Genomic DNA, 23,290 nt, shown 5'->3' on the forward strand with positions numbered 1-23,290 from the left:
ATAAGTATCATATAATAACTTACCATACTTTGTAAAATACTAAGTTCTTATGTACATGTTCATTGTTCATGAGTCGCTTTAGATGGCTTGAACTGAATCTTGAGTTCTTTTTGGTTATAAAGCGATGTATAAATTTCTAATAAGAGGTCTCGACTGCCTAAGCATCAAACCTTGGCAGTCGGTAATTTTCCTTTGGCCCGGAGTCAGCTGACCCTAGGGACCAGAGGCAAGGTTTTTCTTAAATTTCAGCATATTTTTATTTTTACCCGCCATAATAAATAAAATATGGCATAATAATTTTCGAAAATCCGCCATTATTTTTACCCGCCATTAATATACGAACTAAGGTAAGTATAAGCAGTAAAAGAGTTGCTCGGTAAGTCCATGAACATCGTCTTCATTTGTTTCAATACTGCAGCTAGCTGTTATGGTAAGCTTGAGAGAGTTCAAAGGTAGACTGGCGTTACAGGTAGATTGAAGCTATTGCGGTTATTTCACCTATAAAGCACTGGTATAGTGTAGGTTATCGAAGCGCACTCCATATAATCTGATATAAAATGGTAGCTGCCCATTTAAACTATTCAACCTATTTAAACCATTTGCCAAGACTTTTAGCTAGGCGTGGTAGCCGTCGCGTCGATCATTGCTAAATCATAGGGGAATCGGATTGAAATCTTTGCATTCTTAAACTTGGGTCAATCGTGCAACTGGGCAATAACCTATGCTTTAAATTCCGGTTTACTGTTATACAAGTAACGCGTTAACAGGTGACATTCGTAACTCGTTAAATATTTGTCCCAGGACCGTGGACGAGTTCAACTCGGCGCGTGTCTTGGCAGGTTATACTGTTCTAGTAAGGAGTATAAAGGTATGGAACTCAGTTCTTTTAATTTAGTTCAAGTATTAGTTTTTAGCTCCTACAAGAAATGCGGCCGCTTTTCTTTTGTGGATGGCCGCTCAATTTCCAGATCCGTGATGGCGTATTTTATCATATTTCATACAACCTGGGGACCCCATGAGGGTTTAGTGTTTACCCCCGAATTTTCAAAACCACCCCCCCCCCTCCCCGGACGTCCGGATTTCCAGCTACTTTTAGGAGTACAAATAAAACCAACTCAAATTCATTGTTAATAAAATTCAAAGAGTTGAAATAAAATTCAAAGAGTTGAAATAAATGGGACTTTTTCGTTAATTCTGCCAAAATTTCCGGACGTCCGGATTTTCAGAAACCACCCCCTCCCCCTGTCCGGATTTGTTCGAAATTCCAAAACCACCCCCCTCCCTATTTGCCGGACGTCCCCTTAGGAACGTGGGCGACATTTGTGCGTCCACGTTCCTAATATACCTGCGCAAAGTTATAACTAATCGGGCACTTACGTACGTACGCAGGCAAGCACGCACGTACGACGGTCGCAACGGCAAAGCTACCATATACAAAAAAAAACTCGTTCGCTAACCCTTGTCCTTGACTCTTTTGTGCCTTCGGCACTTTGAGTCATGGATCGGGAAAAAATACTCATGACCCCCCCTCTATAGAAAATGCATCTTTTTTATTTTATTTTTCAATAATTAATGATTAATTTTTGGCCACGTGAAAGTTGCTAGTTTAGTAGTCAGGCGTTAGCACATTCTGTCACGACGAAAGTTTGATATTTCACAGGCACAAAAAGGACCTTAATAAGAGAGGCATTGATTTATTTTTCATCCGAGGTGTTAATTTTCTATCTCGAGTTTCTATTGTCAAATGATTCTGGTACAAATATAGAGGATGACGTCAATGACCAATTACAAGTGGAGTGCTAAAAGCTATCCATCAGAGCTCCTCTCTGTAAAAGCAGTACTGTGAAACTGTGAAATCTTCTGCTCAGGCCTATATAAACACTAGTGTAATGGATATTGCTGCATTTCTGCATTTCCATTTCTGTGAAACTTTACATTAAGCGAAACCACTTAGGAGTTTGGTGCTAACTTATCACTCAACGTGGAGGCATCAGTTTCGTTGTCGATGTCACTTTAATATATATTATTCTTTAAGCTGGAGTTTCATTGATATCTTAGTTGTAGTGCACGTACGGAACGTTCACTAAAAATGTTCTGTACATACGTTCACTAAAACTCATCTCTCGTTCTGAACGTTATGGATAAATTACTAGTAGTGTTCAGTAGGATTCATTTACTCTAGTTCGACAAATTAAATTCGCCAGATATCACCCCTGTCGTACTTCGGCCCGGTACGTGTCGAAGATGGCGAACTAGAGTCCAGGTAGCGTACTTTAGTTCGATAAATAGTTTTTGCTTGTGATCCAATGGCTATTGCCGGGTCCTCATCATAGCATCACACGGTCCAATGGCAGATAAAGCAACCATGAGCGGTTAGAAATTCCAGAACCTTTCAGTATAGTTTTTATTCTCCTGTTTGCCACTCAGTTCTGGTCTAGCTAATAGGAAAATAGATTGATATCCGACTGTTTTCGATTCAGTAGCCAAATCTCTAGACCGGTACTCGGTTACTAGTCTTTTGTGGTAATATAAAGTGTGGTATGTGGTAGATATTTATAAAGCGTACTCTACAATCTAGATCTATAAAACCGAGTAAGAGTTAATAGTAATACGTTAGTCTTTTATCTCTCCGCTAAGTCTACAATTCTGCTAACTAACAATTGACTTACGAGAATGAGGACAATTAAATGTTCATAGATGTTCATGAATAATTATCAGTTGGGGAAATTGATATTTCAAAAAGTTTATTTTCATGAATCACTGACGTTCACTAACGTTCACTAAAAATGACTGGAACATGCGTTCAATACGTAAAAATCCACTGTTCACTACAACTAAGATTGATATACTGAACTGCTTTATTCCATTTTTCTTACTACAACGGATATGCATCTGTTGCTTTCCAGTCAGCGGTACTATAGTATTGGTAATTTTATCAATTTTGCGTTGCTGACAAATGGGTATGAGCTTTATACCTCCTTTAAGATTAAGATTCTATATAGTATGTGGTAGAAGAGACACTCAAACTGTCGTATTACAAATCAACTATTAAATTTCCTTATTTGTCGGCGAAATACTCGATAAAATCTCAATCCATAAGGGGTCGTTCACATATTACCTACGTAATCAATATTTTAGCAATTTTTACCCCCTCCCCCCTCCGTAATCAACCGTAATCAAGACCCAACCCCCCACCCCCCTTCTGACAGTAATATTACGTAATCATGGCCTGACCCCCCCCCCCCCCCTTTGACTTTTTTTCCCTGATTACGTAATATGTGAACGACCCCTAATAGTCGGTATAAGCTGACAGTTATTTGTCAGCAAAGATAATCGATATTTCCAATACTACTACCATAGTGCAATATCATAGGATTACTATAAGTACTGGTACTGGTAGTACTGGTACTGGTACTGGTAGTACTGGTAGTACTGGTACTGGTACTGGTAGTACTGGTACTGGTACTGGTAGTACTGGTAGTACTGGTACTGGTACTGGTAGTACTGGTACTGGTACTGGTAGTGGTACTGGTAGTACTGGTACTGGTAGTACTGGTACTGGTACTGGTAGTGGTAGTGGTACTGGTAGTGGTACTGGTAGTACTGGTAGTACTGGTACTGGTAGTACTGGTACTGGTACTGGTAGTGGTAGTACTGGTACTGGTACTGGTAGTACTGGTACTGGTACTGGTAGTACTGGTAGTACTGGTAGTACTGGTAGTGGTACTGGTAGTACTGGTAGTGGTACTGGTAGTACTGGTACTGGTACTGGTAGTACTGGTAGTACTGGTAGTACTGGTACTGGTAGTACTGGTAGTACTGGTAGTACTGGTAGTACTGGTAGTACTGGTAGTACTGGTACTGGTAGTACTGGTACTGGTAGTACTGGTAGTACTGGTACTGGTACTGGTAGTACTGGTACTGGTACTGGTAGTACTGGTACTGGTACTGGTAGTACTGGTACTGGTACTGGTAGTACTGGTAGTACTGGTACTGGTAGTACTGGTACTGGTACTGGTAGTGGTACTGGTAGTACTGGTAGTACTGGTACTGGTAGTACTGGTACTGGTACTGGTACTGGTAGTGGTAGTACTGGTACTGGTACTGGTACTGGTACTGGTACTGGTAGTACTGGTAGTACTGGTAGTACTGGTACTGGTAGTACTGGTACTGGTAGTACTGGTAGTACTGGTAGTACTGGTAGTACTGGTAGTACTGGTAGTAAGTAGTAGTTAGCTGCATCTCTCGTGTACTGTCCCTCTTCAGTTTTCACTACTAAGCTTGCTCTTGAGTAGTAATACTAATAGCGGGAGTTCATATAGTAGGCGGACTGAATCCTTACCGCACACTCTAGCCCTACTGGTAGATAAATTTAGGGATTCAGTCTGTTTAAGTGGAGACCGAGAACAAAAGGAATCGCGAATTTTTAGACCAAAATTGCCTCGCCGCAAAGCCAAACATCCTAAGTTCAATGCTCTGACCAGAAAAACATTGCGAACATGCCACGATTAACTTTTGTCTTTGGTGCAGAATGTACCAGGCAGAATAGTGAATACTCGACTCACGACTAAACGTCGAATATTTGGTTTATTGTCTGGAGGATAAGCACAATATGTGAGAACTCACTTGTAATTAACATAACCGTTGGATGTACTTATATTCCACCGGAGAACTATTGTTTGCAGTAAAACAGCTCCGGAGTCTCTCAGCTGTTCACATTAGTTTAGAGGTTCAAAGTGTTTTTAATCACAGACCACATCAAACTGTTCTGTTTATACATACTTTAACTTAACTAATGTTGTCTTAAAACGTCTATTGAGAAAGATTATTAATATATATACATATGTATGCATGTTTTTTCTTCGCGAACTTATCTTTGTCGTTCTGTTAGTTCATTTTATGGCATGCATGTCAGATTAATATTTGGTTGGATGTATCTGACCAAATAATAATTAGATATGCATTGCATTTAGCTTATGGCTCCTACAGCTCTGGGTAGCAACTAGCAATATCTACAGCTCTGGGTAGCAACTAGCAATATCTACAGCTCTGGGTAGCAACTAGCAATATCTACAGCTCTGGGTAGCAACTAGCAATATCTACAGCTCTGAGTAGCAACTAGCAATATCTACAGCTCTGGGTAGCAACTAGCAATATCTACAGCTCTGGGTAGCAACTAGCAATATCTACAGCTCTGGGTAGTAACTAGCAATATCTACAGCTCTGGGTAGCAACTAGCAATATCTACAGCTCTGGGTAGCAACTAGCAATATCTACAGCTCTGGGTAGCAACTAGCAATATCTACAGCTCTGGGTAGCAACTAGCAATATCTACAGCTCTGGGTAGTAACTAGTAATATCTACAGCTCTGGGTAGTAACTAGCAATATCTACAGCTCTGGGTAGCAACTAGCAATATCTACAGCTCTGGGTAGTAACTAGCAATATCTACAGCTCTGGGTAGTAACTAGCAATATCTACAGCTCTGGGTAGCAACTAGCAATATCTACAGCTCTGGGTAGCAACTAGCAATATCTACAGCTCTGGGTAGCAACTAGCAATATCTACAGCTCTGGGTAGCAACTAGCAATATCTACAGCTCTGGGTAGCAACTAGCAATATCTACAGCTCTGGGTAGCAACTAGCAATATCTACAGCTCTGGGTAGTAACTAGCAATATCTACAGCTCTGGGTAGCAACTAGCAATATCTACAGCTCTGGGTAGTAACTAGCAATATCTACAGCTCTGGGTAGCAACTAGCAATATCTACAGCTCTGGGTAGCAACTAGCAATATCTACAGCTCTGGGTAGCAACTAGCAATATCTACAGCTCTGGGTAGTAACTAGCAATATCTACAGCTCTGGGTAGCAACTAGCAATATCTACAGCTCTGAGTAGCAACTAGCAATATCTACAGCTCTGGGTAGCAACTAGCAATATCTACAGCTCTGGGTAGCAACTAGCAATATCTACAGCTCTGGGTAGTAACTAGCAATATCTACAGCTCTGAGTAGCAACTAGCAATATCTACAGCTCTGGGTAGCAACTAGCAATATCTACAGCTCTGGGAAGCAACTAGCAATATCTACAACTCTGGGTAGCAACTAGCAATATCCACAGCTCTGGGTAGCAACTAGCAATATCTACAGCTCTGGGTAGCAACTAGCAATATCTACAGCTCTGGGTAACAACTAGCAATATCTACAGCTCTGGGTAGCAACTAGCAATATCTACAGCTCTGGGTAGCAACTAGCAATATCTACAGCTCTGAGTAGCAACTAGCAATATCTACAGCTCTGGGTAGCAACTAGCAATATCTACAGCTCTGAGTAGCAACTAGCAATATCTACAGCTCTGGGTAGTAACTAGCAATATCTACAGCTCTGAGTAGCAACTAGCAATATCTTGGGTTTATCTCCAAATTAAGACACAGGGCCAGCGGACCTCGAAAGAACAGTGGTTTTCTTTACCAAACAGACTTGATCTGAATATCATGAACCAGAATATGAAGTCTATTGAGTAAGTCATAACTAGATTACTAATCATCACAATGGTGTGAAATTTCTGATCGCTCATTTTAAGAAAGGTAATATCAATATTAATATGATCTGTCGTTAGTAGCATTTTGATTGAAACGTCGACCATAACCTTCCTTAAAGCGGACGTGCCTCCTTTGTCGTTCATACCATGTGATTATTGCGAACACTCGACCATGTGATTATTGCGAACACTCGACCATGTGATTATTGCGAACACTCGACCATGTGATTATTGCGAACACTCGACCATGTGATTATTGCGAACACTCGACCATGTGATTATTGCGAACACTCGACCATGTGATTATTGCGAACACTCGACCATGTGATTATTGCGAACACTCGACCATGTGATTATTGCGTACACTCGACCATGTGATTATTGCGAACACTCGACCATGTGATTATTGCGAACACTCGACCATGTGATTATTGGGAACACTCGACCATGTGATTATTGCGAACACTCGACCATGTGATTATTGCGAACACTCGACCATGTGATTATTGCGAACACTCGACCATGTGATTATTGCGAACACTCGACCATGTGATTATTGCGAACACTCGACCATGTGATTATTGCGAACACTCGAAATGCGGCTTATAAACATTAACAATTTTCCGATCCAAAAAGTACACAACCGCGTTTTGTTTTATTTTCTCACCACACTGTTATAAATTTAAGAAGTTCGCTTTACTTTCATTGGTGCAGAAATTTAAGCTATTAAAGAGCTAGGCTCTAAGACTTTAAGTTTAAACATATAATGATTTAATGGTTATCAACTTTTTGTATGTAATCTTTTCTCTATGACTACTCATGTTAGCGTTTACGAGGAGCTCGTCTTTAATCTTTATATTAACTTAGCTGGGTGTTATATCATTGGTTATTCCTGAAGCGCGAGCGCGGCTCTACGAGCTTGCCTTTGTTTAACTTTATTTAACAAATTAATCACAAATTATACAGCTTTAATTAATTAATTAATCATCTTAACTTTTTATAAGTCAACCAAGTTGAAGCCATTTTATTAGACATTTAAAGTTGGCTATGTGTCATTTGTTTTACACGAAGTTGTATAAGTTTGCAATTTCGTGCGGTCGAATAACGGTTAGTTTTTAATCGGTCCAGATCGAAGTTAGATAAGCTTCTTCGTCATTTTGCTATTGTTTGATACTTTATTTCATACAGTAATCACAAAATTGAATTTATGTACAGGTTCAATTACATACCCCAAAACAATTTATGACTGAAACAAATTGAAGTTCATGTCATTTAATTTTAAATGATTCTAATACATGACAACAATGGTTGTGTCGTAAATTTGGATAATTACGACCAAGACATAATATATACCTTCTCAGTTCTTATTACCTTTGAGCGGACATATTTTGTTAAAAAGCATTTATACGTTATTAGGTATATTAGTGTTAGTGTTGATACGGAGGGAGATTGTCCTGCACTGATTTTCGATATTCAAGTGAGCGTATTATTATAAAATCACTGAAGGGAGGAGGGGTATGAGAGTCAGACCCCTGAACACTGAACAGCAGTCATGATCACAACCTGAACGTGATGAAAATTCAGCTAACTACTTCGCAATCTCGAATTTAATCTTGCGTGGAAATATGACATAATTATATTACTTTTCGGTAAATGAGTTTAATCGAGATTTTAAATTGCTTTTTTGTCACCTTCCAGAACATTTTAGTTTTTTTAAATTGGTATTAAATAAGCTGTAGTGAAAGTCGTACGTATGTAATTCATTAATCGGTGTGATGAGTCCTTTACGCGTAGTTATGCTGATATCACGACCACTCACAAATTGAAATTATGATTCAGGATTAGGAAGTTGGGGGTTTAGTAAAACTGGGTGTATAACATTAACTGGGTGTATAAGCTTGTACTCAATCCTACATTCAGATACTTTTACCGCGTGAAACTTAATTCTTGACAATTTAAAATAACATAACTAGAAGATGTAATCTTGCAAAATGTCAATTTAATGGTTGCGCTTTAAGGTTGAAAATCAATCCTTGTCGGTATTTATAATAACTCTAATTGTAAAATTGTAAAATTGTTCTGAATACTAGTTTTCAGAAGCATTCGGTTTATATTAGACAATATACTCGATCAGTGGCAATCGAGCACAGTCATTCTGTTTCAATAAGATGAGAATAATGTCAAGCACTCGTGATTTGTTTCTATCTATATCCAGCACCAAGAAACAATATTGATAAACTGTTTAAAAACCAGTCACTATTTGACTGAACTGTACGAAAAGTTATAGTCTGGATAACTTACCACGTCTTCTTCATCGCGCAAAACAATAGATTGCATTGTAAGGTTAATAAATTAAATGAGCGAACAGTCTGTCATGTGATACTCATTGACTACCTTATCGGGTATTTATTTGTAAAGGTATTTATTTGTTTTGTCTTTTGGAACTTTTGTCTTTTGGCAGTACGGGCCACTCCCCAGTCAATCAATCAAACCCCATCACAAACACGCCGCACAGCACTGACCAGTACTCAAACAGTAGTCTAGTCGGCGTGTTGTTTAAAAAGCAACAGTGGCTTGGGTTATGTCATTTGTCGTCGGGTTTTATTATTTATAGCTGTGGCAAACTCGCGACAGAAATTGTTGTCCTTGGCCCAGCTGATATTATACAGAACGACCTGGGACAATAACTATTTTAATGTGATGATGGGTAGAGGCAGAGCCGTAGAGGCGATATCTTTCTTTCTTTTTCTATATCTAAAATCTTAATGCACGACTATAAATACCTATTAATACCTATAAATACCTATAAATACCTATAAATACCTATAAATACCTATAAATACCTATAAATACCATCAGTTCTCAGGTTTCACCTATTCTGCTTTCTCTGATTTAATTTTAATGTCTTTTATTGAAAAAAAGGCGTAGCATTGTGTTCATTATAAGCATGTTAATGGTTTTTAAAGACCATCTTGGCAATCTTCCAGCTTTATGATTCTACGCAAGCTGTGGGCGAAGGTGGCAAATAGCAATGCCCCATTTTAATTACCTAGTTTTTTCAACATTTTAGGGATAGGCTTGAAATCTCAATAAAAACTTTTTAGCCCACGTTTGGTTGGGATTGGTATTTAAATTGCTGCAAAATTTTAAGATTCAGTGAAGAAATTTTGTATGAGTCCCGTGTGCGCCATATAAATTTTCTTGAACTTTTCGTTATTTAGTTTGTAAGTATTTTGCCCGTTTGCCCAAAAATTGGGGAATAAATGGGCATGTAGTTGCCTCCTCCTGATACTGAAGTATGTTATATGATCTAGTAATCTATATTCAGCGAGATCTGTTGTCAAGATAAATTGCTTATAAATTTTAAAGAATTTATTTTCACTGAAATGATATCCTTGTCAGGCGCGAAGGTTGGTGGCTTTGTTTGCCATCTCTATATATAAAGCGAGACGATATATATGTGTATATATCCGTACCATTTTACTGACGCCACGGTATCAAATTTAATGCGACTTTCCGCAAAAACGTAAAAGATATACAACTGAACCTTTTTTGACTGGGTCAAATGCTTTCATGGCCTCCAAATCAGCATGAAAAAATAAAAAAAAGGCCAAGGAATTAAGGAATAGGAATTTTAGAGCCCAAGTGGTGTCAAAAACGCGAATTAAATAGGTAATAATTATTTTAATCTCTTGAGTCTTGACACCATTTTAGGGTTATCCGTTATACGGGTTCCTGCTAGGCTAATTTCACCCTCAAATATTTCACTTCCTTTTTCTTGCCTCTAAAATATCACGTCTTTTTAAAGTATACATTTGGGCAAGTTTCCATAAACGATATTTTATGATCGTCGCCGATAATCGCTTATTGAGCGCTTTTTCGGCGCTTTTTTTTTTAAAACCCGTTTACAATCGCTTTTTTTACGATTATAAACGGTTCAAAAAAAATCGCTTATAATCGACTATAATTGATGTCATAATTCAAAAAAGCGCTTTTTTGAATTTAAAAGCGCTTATAAGCGCTTTTAAGCGCTTACTAGCGTCGCTGAGCGATTTGAAAGCGGTTTTCCAGTAGGATTGGCGCCAAAAACGGGTGGATAAGCGGTTGGCCGGATTAGCGATTCGTAGGCGCTTTTTTGAACCATTTATAAGCGATTATAAGCGCTTATAAGTGGGGTGCAATTTAGCTGTTTGTAAAGCGCAAACAAAGCGCTTATAAGCGCTTTTAAAATTGAGTCAGGAAAACGCTATATTACATCTTATAACCGCTTATAATCTATTATAATCGCTTTTTTAGAAATCGCTTATAACGGCTAATTCATCGCTATTTTACCGCTTTTACCGCTTTTCCTATCATCCATGGCCAGGTGAGCAGGAATTAAAAAGCGCTTATAAGCGCTTTTTCGATGCTGCCCCTAACCTGGTCGGAACGGGGTAGTGCCCGGAATTTAAAAGCGCTTATAAGCGCTTTTTCAATGCTGCCCCTAACCTGGTCGGAACGGGGGAGTGCCCGGAATTAAAAAGCGCTTATAAGCGATTTCTCAATTCCCCTTTGGCTTTACCTGGTCGAGTCGGAACTGGAAATCAGAGTGCCCGCTTATAAGTGCTTTTCTGTGCAACCTGGGCCTGGGGTGCACCGGCAGAGTCAGGATTTAAAAGCGCTTATAAGCGCTTATGATCGCTTTTCTACCGCTTTTCCTATCGCCCATGGCCTGGTTGGCAGGAATTAGAAAGCGCTTATAAGCACTTTTTCAATGCTGCCCCTAGCCTAACCTGGTCGGAACAGGGGAGTGCCCGGAATTAAAGAGCGCTTATAAGCGCTTTCTCAATGCCCCTTAACCTGGTAAAAGTCGCGTAATTTGACCAAATTCGTAGATTTTTGTCGTATTATTTCGGACACTTTCCTTGTAAGTCTATGAGTAAGCTCACCAATTTTTGTTGCAATCGGAGGTCGGGAAGGATACTCAATATCTTTTTGTTTGAAGAAAATTGTGCTGGCCGAAATTAGCGCTAAAAACCATACTACTATACAGTCGGCACGCGCGGCTCACTGTCGATGGCGGACTACCTATCTGGATAGAGCAACGGCAGCACGTGACTAAAAGTAAAACGGTTTTTGCCCATGTAACTCTCCAGGGAAGTATTTTTACCCTACTTCATGGCGGGTGATTCGGGATCAGCGTCCAAAAAATACACCGATTCAGATCAATATCATACCCAAAGGCCTTTTCACAAGAATTTTCTTAAAATTTGGGCGAGCGATTTCGTAGGAGCGACTCAAACGCGCAAGCTGGCGCGGTTTATTTGTTGCAGTTTTACTACAATGGGGTGACATATGTTTTCGTCACTTCTGAATGCGCGCATTTTAGCGCGCGAGTTTGCGTGCACGTCACGTGATATTGTTAGCAGTGAGTGTAATCACGAGTCTGGAGAATTTGTCTGGTACAAGGCCCAGACCCTTTGGCATATCTGTAGTAAATTTTTTGGCGATGTAATATCTATGACCAATGACACCACTAAAAATTGAGGAATTGGGAAGTGTTCACAATATCCAACTTAGCATGGTAAACTTATGCTATCTCTGGCTGAAGATTAACAACTCTAACAGTATTTATTTTAATCAACTGAGAAACATTTGGTCTTGTTACCGGCTTTTACTAATTCGCTCGCCCAAAAATTTCACGTGACTTTGGTTTTTATGGTTTTGCAGCCGTACAAAACGGTTTTACATAAACCCTAATCCCAACCCTAACCCTAACCATAACCCCGAAGCTATCCATAACCCTAACCACAACCCTAACCCTAACCCGAGCCCTAAACAATCGAATTCATGTTTTATTACCATGTCACGTGACCAAAACGGTTTTTTGCCCATAACTCTCCAGGGAAGCATTTTTACCCTACGTCATGAGGGGTGATTCGGAATCAGCGTCCAAAAATACACCGATTCAGATTACTTTCATACCCATAGGGCCTTTTCACAAGAATTTTCTTAAAATTTGGGCGAGCGATTTAGTAGAAGCGCTTGTTACCTCATAAATTTTATCGAAATCGAACGATGCAGTACAAAAATATTCCGTTTTAAACTTCATGGTAATATTGAAGTAGAAAAAAGTTCGTCGCTTGCTATTAAAACATGTGCTCCTTCATAAATAGTATCATTATCGTGATCAAACCTCTTATTTATATTTATGGGCCTGCCAGTCTCTTCTGAAGCACGAATGAACTTAATTTCTACTATCCGAGAAAAGTTCAGAATTTTCTCTAAACACCCATTTTTGAATTTTGTAAATCGGTGGTCCGGAAGCGGAGTTATGGTTTAATGAAAATTGTTAGTTTAACGCTGTTTGTATTGTCATTATCAGAAGTGACGAAAACATATTATGTCACCCCACTGTATCTAATAACCAGATTTTACAAGCTATCTCAGCACGCGCGCGGCTTTTCTAGCGTATACATTACTTTTTTTCCTATTGGTACTCAGCGTGCTTGACGGATGTTACTCGTCTAAATTTCTTCGAAGTAGCGCGCGCCGCTTTCTTCTCGAAATATTACTTGCCCGATGGCAAGTGCTACGAAGTAGCGCGCGCCGGGCCAGACCATTAACAATGGTCAATCAGCGTGCACGTGTTTTTTATGTCCACGATTTGCGATTGATTATGAACAAGTACTTAAATCATAAATGCTGGTCACCAGTCACGCACACACTAACTTTCAATGAGCACCGCACTTTTTTCAGACGTCGTGATTCGCTCAGCCCGACTAGAGATTCTTTGGAATAACATAAACAGGCCTGTCATACTCGTTGACAGACTGAGCGTGGCCCAGCGCAATAATTTAATTTCATATACTATACTTTTCTTTTGCAAGTTCTGAATGTGAAGTGTGTATGACTGATGACGCAGCGGGCATCGACCGCCACCGTACCAGGACATACATACTATGGTGGCCGAGGAGGGTCATTTTTAAAAATAAAATAAAAACCATATACTCACGTGGCCGAGGAGGGTCATTCGGCCGAGGAGGGTCATTTTTTAAAAATGGCCCTCCTCGGCCATGGCCGAGCAGGGCCAAACAATATGACGAAAATGGCCCTCCTCGGCCATCGCCGAGCAGGGCCAAACAATATGACGAAGAAATGGCCCTCCTCGGCCATGGCCGAGCAGGGCCAAACAATATGACGAAAATGGCCCTCCTCGGCCATGGCCGAGGGGGGCCATTTCTTCGTTTTAAAAAAAAATGACCCTCCTCGGCCGAATGACCCTCCTCGGCCACGTAAGTATGGTTTTTATTTTATTTTTAAAAATGACCCTCCTCGGCCACCATACAGGACAACCGCCACCATTAACAACATATAAATAAACGCTTGCAAGCGCTTTACAATTTCTGACAATTATTGTCGGAGAACTTTGCCGCGCCGTGCACTTAGCCTTTTTGCTTGGCTTCTAGATCGCCAGTCAAACAACTATGTTTAAATCCATGTTGATAAATGATAGATAAAGCGGTAAAAACCAGTAATAAAAAGTGATTGTAATCGCTTATAACCGCTTTTCAAATCCTGACTCCCGCCAGTGCATGACAGGTTTAGGGGCATCGAGAAAAGCGCTTATAAGCGCATTTAAATTCCGTGCACTCCAGGTGAACGGATGTTCAGATTTGTGCTTATAATTGTAAGTTTATAACTTACCAGGACGCACGCCGAGTTGGACTCAACGTAATATTTGAAACAAATATTTTACGAGTATCGCCCGTTAAGCTTATAAGCGCTTTCCAATTCCTGGCACTCTCCCTTGTAAGCGCTTTCTAATTTCGGGTACTCCCCCGTTCCGACCAGGTTAGGGGCAGCATTGAAAAAGCGCTTATAAGCGCTTTCTAATTCCTGCCAACCAGCCCATGGGTGATGGGAAAAGCGGTAGATCATAAGCGCCTATAAGCGCTTTTAAATCCTGACTCTGCCGGTGCACCCCAGGTTGCTCAGAAAAGCACATACGAGTGGGCACTCTGATCTCCAGTTCCGACCAGGTTGAGGGGAATTGAGAAATCGCTTATAAGCGCTTTTTAATTCCGGGCACTCCCCCGTTCCGACCAGGTTAGGGGCAGCATTGAAAAAGTGCTTATAAGCGCTTTTTAATTCCGGGCACTACCCCGTTCCGACTAGGTTAGTGGCAGCATCGAAAAAGCGCTTATAAGCGCTTTCTAATTCCTGCCAACCAGGCCATGGGCGATAGGAAAGCGGTAGAAAAGCAATCATAAGCGCCTATAAGCGCTTTTAAATCCTGACTCTGCCGGTGCACCCCAGGTTGCACAGAAAAGCACTTATAAGCGGGCACTCTGATTTCCAGTTCCGACCAGGTTAAGGGGAATTCAGAAATCGCTTATAAGCGCTTATTAATTCCAGGCACTCCCCCGTTCCGACCAGGTTAGGGGCAGCATTGAAAAAGCGCTTATAAGCGCTTTATAATTCTTGCCAACCAGGCCATGGGTGATGGGAAAAGCGGCAGAAAAGCGATCATAAGCGCCTATAAGCGCTTTTAAATCCTGACTCTGCCGGTGCACCCCAGGTTGCACAGAAAAGCACTTATAAGCGGGCACTCTGATTTCCAGTTCCGACCAGGTTAAGGGGAATTGAGAAATCGCTTATAAGCGTTTATTAATTCCAGGCACTCTCCAGTTCCGACCAGGTTAAGGGGAATTGAGAAATCGCTTATAAGCGCTTTTTAATTCCGGGCACTCCCCCGTTCCGACCAGGTTAGGGGCAGCATTGAAAAAGCGCTTATAAGCGCTTTTAAATTCCGGGCACTACCCCGTTCCGACCAGGTTAGGGGCAGCATCGAAAAAGCGCTTATAAGCGCTTTTTAATTCCTGCTCACCTGGCCATGGATGATAGGAAAAGCGGTAAAAGCGGTAAAATAGCGATGAATTAGCCGTTATAAGCGATTTCTAAAAAAGCGATTATAATCGATTATAAGCGGTTATAAGATGTAATATAGCGTTTTCCTGACTCAATTTTAAAAGCGCTTATAAGCGCTTTGTTTGCGCTTTACAAACAGCTAAATTGCACCCCACTTATAAGCGCTTATAATCGCTTATAAATGGTTCAAAAAAGCGCCTACGAATCGCTTATCCGGCCAACCGCTTATCCACCCGTTTTTGGCGCCAATCCTACTGGAAAACCGCTTTCAAATCGCTCAGCGACGCTAGTAAGCGCTTAAAAGCGCTTATAAGCGCTTTTAAATTCAAAAAAGCGCTTTTTTGAATTATGACATCAATTATAGTCGATTATAAGCGATTTTTTTTGAACCGTTTATAATCGTAAAAAAAGCGATTGTAAACGGTTTTTTTTTTAAAAAGCGCCGAAAAAGCGCTCAATAAGCGATTATTGGCGACGATCATAAAATATCGTTTATGGAAACTTGCCTACATTTGTATAATAGGTCTTTCAAAAATATAAGTCATCAAATATTTAAGAGACAATCTAGTGAGCTGTGAGAGTAAAACGCAGAAGCCATAGATTTCTACAGTTGGTGCCAAAAACAGGTTGACAAATCACTAATCATTGGACCAGTCGAATGATGCATCTGGTCCAATATATCATAATATAAAAATACATAGACCTAATAAATCGTCAACGGTCAATAAAGATACTAAAAATCTTTATCAATTTGTTTCCTACTGTTAATTAACCAATCAGCCTCTAATCTAATATTCTGACTAGGCATGACAAGACTCAGCACACCACATCTAATACTGTTGATGTTATGTTATCAGCTGGTGACTGGGGACGAGGCAGCCTGTTACAGCAGGTCGGTAGAGGAGCCCATAGTGGACAAACCTGGTGATTTTGTCATCGCTGGTATTTTCAACATCGGGGAGATCGAGGAGACTCAGAACCCGTGAGTTTGTGAATTTTTTCGTAATCTCAGATGACGACTATTTCTTGAACAAATTTGTATGGTTTTCTCTTTTTCTGCGATCATTTTAAAGAGAATAGACGAGAGATGTGTCATCTTAGCACAACAATTGCCAAACAAAACAGGTGGTGCAATGTTATTGGTAAAGGTCTAACTGTTTTTATTGAGTTTAGGTATATAATATAATATATATATATTGGATTTTTAATCAAAACCCCATCTTCCCAGTAAGACGAACGAGACAGAGTTATCGTGCGTGCTATCAGGAAGTAACTTGTCTTATTGGAGTCTACAAAGGGCACTGAGTTTCATTGAGATCCTTAACAACTTCAAAACCTCACCTGGCTATACACTTGGTTATAAAATCTTCACTGGGTAAGAGAAATAACAGTTACTTTATTCAACCTCTCAAATTGTGATTCTGCAAACGTTTTAAAAACATACTTCATAAGCCTGAGAGATTTCAACGATTACATACAGGGTGGCCCAAAAGTGACTACCCACACGCAACCTTTTAATAACTCACGTTATTCGTCTTCAAATTACACAAAAATTTCAGAGATTATAGATATAGGTCAAACTTAGATTTCCTGAAAGTTTCGTAAACCACGCCCAATTACAGTGGGCGTGGCGTGAGACTCCCTCTTTTTCACTATTGTCTTCATAAAATGAGAACGCTTCAAGCTAAGAACTCCAAATTTTTTGCACACATTTGGCTTGATAATTTAAAACCTTTCCCAAAGTTTCAAGTTCATTGTTAAAAATTTGGCTGAGTTATGACCATCTCAAAATTCATCGGATACGTGATCCGAGCACTCGGTCAGTGATCTCTGCACTTGGTTAATGGCCTGTTTGGCTCACATGCACCGCTTGATTGGTTGCAGGGCTTGTTAGCCCTGCTAGTCACAGGTTCGTTCCTTAAAATCGATAAAAAGGAATGAACTATCCATTGAATCATCGAAAATGGTTCACTATCCTCCCTATACTGCGGAACAACGATTGTTTGTCTACCTGAAGAAAGAGAATGGGGAGTTCTGCCCTCAGCTTAAACGACAATTTCAAATGAAATTCAACCGACCATCCCCTTGCCGGAAAAGCTGCTTTGATATGCATCACAAGATCAAGTTCACTTTTTCTGCAAACGATCAGCGAAGAGTCGGCAGAAGACGAACTGCGAGGACCGAGGAAAACATCACCATGGTTATTGGTGACGTGATGGATACACCTAAAATTGGCACCCGACAACGAGCTCCTGTCTTAGACCTCAGCAGAACATCCCTTAAACGAATCCTAAAGCGAGATCTTTCTAACCGGGCCTATCGGATCACAAAGAAACACCAACTTTTAGACCGTGATTCCTGATTTTCCTGAAAAGTTCACGATCTGTTGCGCCATCAGTTCTCGTGGAATCCTAGGACCTAACTTTTACGAAGAATTTGGTGTTTTCCTGTCTAGCAAAGTCATTATCGGTATCCAATCAATCATGATCAGGTCGTCATCTCCTCAGTATGTTTGGTAAAGCCTAATGAACCTCATTAATACACGCTAACGCCTTACTCTTGAACAGATTGGGTGACGAGATCACTGATTGAGTGCAGAGATCACTGACTGAGTGCTCGGATCACGTATCCGATGAATTTTGAAATGGTCATAACTCAACCAAATTTTGAACAATGAACTTGAAACTTTGGGAAAGGTTTTAAATTATCAAGCCAAATTTGTGCAAAAAATTTGGAGTTCTTAGCTTAAAGCGTTCTTATTTTATGAAGACAATAGTGAAAAAGAGGGAGTGTCACGCCACGCCCACTGTAATTGGGCGTGGCTTACGAAACTTTCAGGAAATCTAAGTTTGACCCATATCTATAATCTCTGAAATTTCGGTGCAATTTGGAGACGAATTACGTGAGTTATTAAGAGGTTGCGTGTGGGTAGTCACTTTTGGGCCACCCTGTACTTGTTAGGGATGGCAATCTTAATAATGAGGAAATTTTACTAATCATTGTGGATCTATTATCTCCTATTTCTATTATCTCCTATTTCTAATAATAATACAAAATGAATTAATGTAATATATTATATGGATCAGGTGCAACAGTATGGTGGTATCCCGACTAGTATCACGTGCTATCTCACTAGATGACAGAGTGACGGGGGCCCTCCTCCCTGGCTATAAGAAACACGTGGAACCTCTAGCTGGTCTTATCACTGCTTACAGTATTCCTGCTGTCAGCTATATCTACGCTGATGATGCCCTCATGGACCAGGTAAAGAGCAGGGCCACACCCTATCCATATAATATCTTGCCAGTTCTTCCCTTCAACTCTCTTGCTACAGCTAGCGAAATGCTGCTTTTATTCCACAAATATATCAATTATATCATGGAGAATGTGGAGAATGTGGCTAATAACACACCGAAAGTTTAAGTACAACCTCACGAATCAGGTAGTAATGACAAAAAAATAAAAATGGAAAATCGGGTACTCCTTATTCCTTAAACTTAAAATTCAAGATAAATATTCAAACTCGTTCCGTCTAAACTGTTCGATCCCAACAGGATAGCTACCCGACAATGATAACGTTGTTAGACACGGAGAAGAACGAAGCGGAGAGCATTATCCGGTACCTGGAGAAACAGCAGTATCAGTTTATAGACGTGTGGTATCATGACTTCTCTAAGGAGGTTGCACACCACATCTACGATAACTACGTGCTGAAGGTGAGCCCCCCAGAAAGTAAGGACCTTATTTATATTGTTTTACTCTTCAGTGTGCTTAACTAAAGATGGAGGAACGGGGTTTATTATACAAGTTGTCTGTTGTTAGCATGGCTCTACACAGCAGGCCACATCCCATCAAGTTAAAACCACCCCATTAAGTTTATCACATTTCATGAGATTATCACGGGAAGATGTTTACCAGTGCACACTGCACAGTCATCTTGAGAACTGGACTAACTTGTCATTTCAGGTAGGTTGTGGCCGTATTAACGAGTACACAACCAGTTCTGGGATGGATATCGACAAGATCCTCCCCTTAGTCTACAGCAACACCACAGGTTACACATTAACCCGTTACTATGATGCTAAGAGTCGTGTTATTTGTTGACAGGACTGAAGAGATCGTGTTATTCATACAATTTATAAATTCTTACACGAAAAAAAAATCGTGGTCTAACTTTTAACTGTCCAACCTTTGCAGTCGATCCTGCCAAAGTTCAACTCCTACTTTTCAACAACAAGAAATCAGCCAGCAACTTCCTCAACCTAACAGTGAATCAATTGCAGTGGAATAACACCATTTTCATGTTCGGGTACAGCAATGGTCGGGACTCTTACATGGACTATTATCTGAGTGCCATTGATTGGAACTCAACTGTGACTAACACGTTAATCTTCCTTGGATCGGACTTCTTAAATGTGCAACTTGAGAACTTCTGGGGAAAGATAAGCGACCCAAAACTACTTCGTGACGTTCCGGAGAATTTAGCACTTCTTGACCCGTGAGTTCCTTAGATCAGTACGTTATCAAACTGCTAAAGTTCTCTAAATTCTCTAAATATTGGGATTATCAGGAGACAGGAGTTACATGCACAGTGATTTACTGATACTGTTCTTTACTGATATCTGTTTCAACCTCCTGATTTAGATGCATTCCAATGAATTGCAGGTACGAGGTGATACGAGAGAGACCCATAATTCCAATGCATTGCAGGTACGAGGTGATACGAGAGAGACCCATAATTCCAATGGATTACAGGTACGAGGTGATACGAGAGAGACCCATAATTCCAATGCATTGCAGGTACGAGGTGATACGAGAGAGACCCATAGTTCCAATGCATTGCAGGTACGAGGTGATACGAGGGACCAATAATTCCAATGTAATGCAGGTACGAGGTGGTACGAGGTGACACTAATTCCAATGTATTGCAGGTACGAGGTGATACTAATTCCAATGCATTGCAGGTACGAGGTGATACGAGAGAGACCCATAGTTCCAATGCATTGCAGGTACGAGGTGATACGAGGGACCAATAATTCCAATGTAATGCAGGTACGAGGTGGTACGAGGTGACACTAATTCCAATGTAATGCAGGTACGAGGTGGTACGAGGTGACACTAATTCCAATGTATTGCAGGTACGAGGTGATACTAATTCCAAGTTGATACGAGGTGATACTAATTCCAATGTATTGCAGGTACGAGGTGATACGAGAGAGACGACAGTACACCACACAAAAGACAAGTTGGCTAGGATTCTCTATGAGTGGGACATCTCTCCTAGCCCAGTCCCTTGATACTGTCCTTCAGCAGAATACCAAACATTCCTGTGCTTCTGAACTGAGGAAACGCGTCTTTGAAACACTCTCCACAGGCAACTACACTGTTTCTCTGGAGAGCACTGATTTGGGGATTAACTTTGTGAACAGGTCCTACTCTAAGGGGTACGCAGTTAAAGCGGTCACCGCTACAGGGAATAACTCTATATCCACTCTGCTGGGTTACTCTTCCCATCTTGGTATCGAACTACTGAACGAGAGGATACCGCAGAATCTCAGCTCGACACCAGAACAACAGTCCTGCTCGGTAACCTGTCCCCCAGGTCAGCATCGTGACTTTATGGACGTGGTAAACTTGCCCTGTTGCTGGAAGTGCGTGAAGTGCCCAATCCACTACTACAACAACAGGTCCGATCAGAACAAGTGTCTGGAATGCGGCCCAAACGAGACGAATTCCGATGATTACATAGGTTGTGTTCCTACTCATAGAGAGTTCCTAAAGATATCATCTAGATACGTGATCCTTGGGATAACCTGCAGTGGTCTCAATCTCGTTGTCATCACCTTTGTCATGATCCTGTGCATAAGACTGGCATCTCGACCAGTCATCAAGGCTGCTGATCCTGCATTTTTGGTAACATTCCTCTTAGGGCTAGCTTTTGGGAACTTTGGTGTGATACTCACTCTGATGAAGCCCTCACCGAGGGTTTGCACAGCGGAATTTATCCTCAACACCGTGTTTTTCACTTTGGTGACATCAAGTTTAGAGCTGAGATCAATGAAGATCTACACAATATTCTCAGCAGCAAACAACTTCAGAAAACCAAGATTCCGGGGTCTTTGTACACGGAGAGGACAGATGGTGATGAACACAGTTATCTTGATAGTAAACCTTACAATAACAGTATTTGTGGTGGAGATGGGTAACGGTTGGAAGTTTGAGCTAGTCCAGGAGCAGATCCACAGGGAACTATACGTCATGTGTAAATCAGGCAGTTGGTTAACATTCCTGCCCTTCATCATCCCCGGATTCCTCTTCCTACAAACACTTTACTTTGCTGTTATAATGAGGAACTTCCCCCACAACTTCAGAGAAACTACCAGTATCTTTGCAGCGACCCTCATCGCCATCTTCTCTTCCGCCATGTTCCTGACCGGGTATGAGCTGTCCCCACCCAAGAACAAATCAGTCCTGAGGGCCATCATGATCTACATATCAGTGCTGGCATTCCTAGGTTCCATCCTGGGCCCCAAGTTTGTGGTGCTGATCAGGTTCAGGAGCAGTGCTTCAGAAGAGAAGGAGGAAATCAGTGCAACTTTACACAATTATTGCAACACCGTCAGCACTAAATCAATTAGACATACTGGTAAGACCATGACTAAGGTTAATGGGGTGAAGGGAGCTACTAAAACTAACAATGTTGTCACCAGAGAAGCTTCCCTGACAATATCCAGTGATTCTGAATTACAAGTTAGGAATGCAAGTGTACAAGAACCTGATGTTCTCAACATTGATTGTTATAATAAATCTGCAATCATTTAATATAACTGCTCAGTCCCTGAAAAACTGTTCACAGATTTTAAATTCACATAATGTTTTTAGATTTAAAGAAAGTGAGAGAGAAAGATTTTTGGTTTGTTTCGTTTAAGAAATTCGAACAGATTTTATCAGCTAATTAAAATCAATTTTGTAACTGTGCAATTAAATTAATAAATAACTAAACGCTGATGTAAGTCTTTCATTAACTCGACAACCTATGTTATATGAGTTCTGTTGTTCAAATGTTTTACGAGCAGTGTACTTCTGCCGTTTTCTGACAAATGTGCTTAAGTAACATTTAGGAAATTTCGGATTTTTTGGTCTAACTTTTGTTTTTGGGTCAAGAACTATCCCTGAGGACCATCGGATACATTCGCCGACCCCCCGAAACCCCCTTTTTGGAACCCCCTAAAATGCAAAAATTTTAATTTTTCTGAGAAAAGTGCTTAAGTAACATTTTGGAAAACAGGTGCCGTTTATCTAAAAAATGGTGCCATTTCGGGAACTGAAAATGGTGGTATTGTTTTCTACGTCCAAAACTGGCCTGGTGACGGCAATTCGGTGATCGTGGGTCTTTTGGCCTGAAAAAAATAATTATTGCACTTAAGCACTTTTGTGAAAACGAGCTCGTTTTCTCATAAAAGTGCTTAAGTGCCATTATACTTTTAATTAAATGTTGATTCTGTCACTCGACTTAGGGCGGCTTCAGCGTCCGAACAGAAATAGTCTTCTTCCAAATCTGTCTATCCAGCATGAGTTTGTTAATCTCTTTGCTGTCGTCAAGCCCCGTGTCCTTCCGAAAGATGTCAATGTATGTGAGATGTGGTCTTTTACTTCCCCTTCGACGATGTCCTTGAAGGGGTTCCCAAAAGAGAAGTTGATGACTCAAAAGTTCTTCATGTCTGGCTAAATGACCTGCGAGTCTCATCCTCCGTGCAGCTATCTTATCAGATGCTCTGATGAGGTGTCCATACACCTTGGCGTTAGTCTGCCGCTCTTTCCAGTCAATGTTCAGTGCCAT

At 40.6% G+C, this 23,290-nt stretch overlaps 2 protein-coding genes across 2 annotated transcripts in view; both read left to right on the plus strand.

Annotated features, from left to right (window-relative positions):
- The window catches only part of LOC134823189 (polyunsaturated fatty acid 5-lipoxygenase-like), a 1,185,970-nt gene that overhangs the window by 197,914 nt on the left and 964,766 nt on the right, over window positions 1-23,290 (plus strand). The gene's annotated exons all lie outside the window — the stretch shown is intronic.
- LOC134823180 (G-protein coupled receptor family C group 6 member A-like) lies at window positions 16,179-22,590 on the plus strand. Its single transcript, XM_063834562.1, has 7 exons — window positions 16,179-16,432; window positions 16,679-16,825; window positions 18,537-18,714; window positions 19,005-19,166; window positions 19,417-19,504; window positions 19,648-19,948; window positions 20,649-22,590. Exons 1-7 carry the CDS (start codon window positions 16,257-16,259, stop codon window positions 22,270-22,272), a joined length of 2,676 nt encoding a protein of 891 aa, XP_063690632.1. The 5' UTR covers window positions 16,179-16,256; the 3' UTR covers window positions 22,273-22,590.

Source organism: Bolinopsis microptera, chromosome 11, assembly GCF_026151205.1.
Source record: "Bolinopsis microptera isolate Bmic1 chromosome 11, MBARI_Bmic_1.0, whole genome shotgun sequence".
Classification (NCBI taxonomy): domain Eukaryota; kingdom Metazoa; phylum Ctenophora; class Tentaculata; order Lobata; family Bolinopsidae; genus Bolinopsis; species Bolinopsis microptera.

Coding starts and splice junctions, on each gene's coding strand:
- LOC134823180 (XM_063834562.1), top strand. CDS start 16,257: ATGACAAGACTCAGCACACCACATCTAATACTGTTGATGTTATGTTAT. Junction 16,433..16,678: donor ATCGAGGAGACTCAGAACCC/GTGAGTTTGTGA, acceptor CCATCTTCCCAG/TAAGACGAACGAGACAGAGT. Junction 18,715..19,004: donor ATGATGCCCTCATGGACCAG/GTAAAGAGCAGG, acceptor CGATCCCAACAG/GATAGCTACCCGACAATGAT.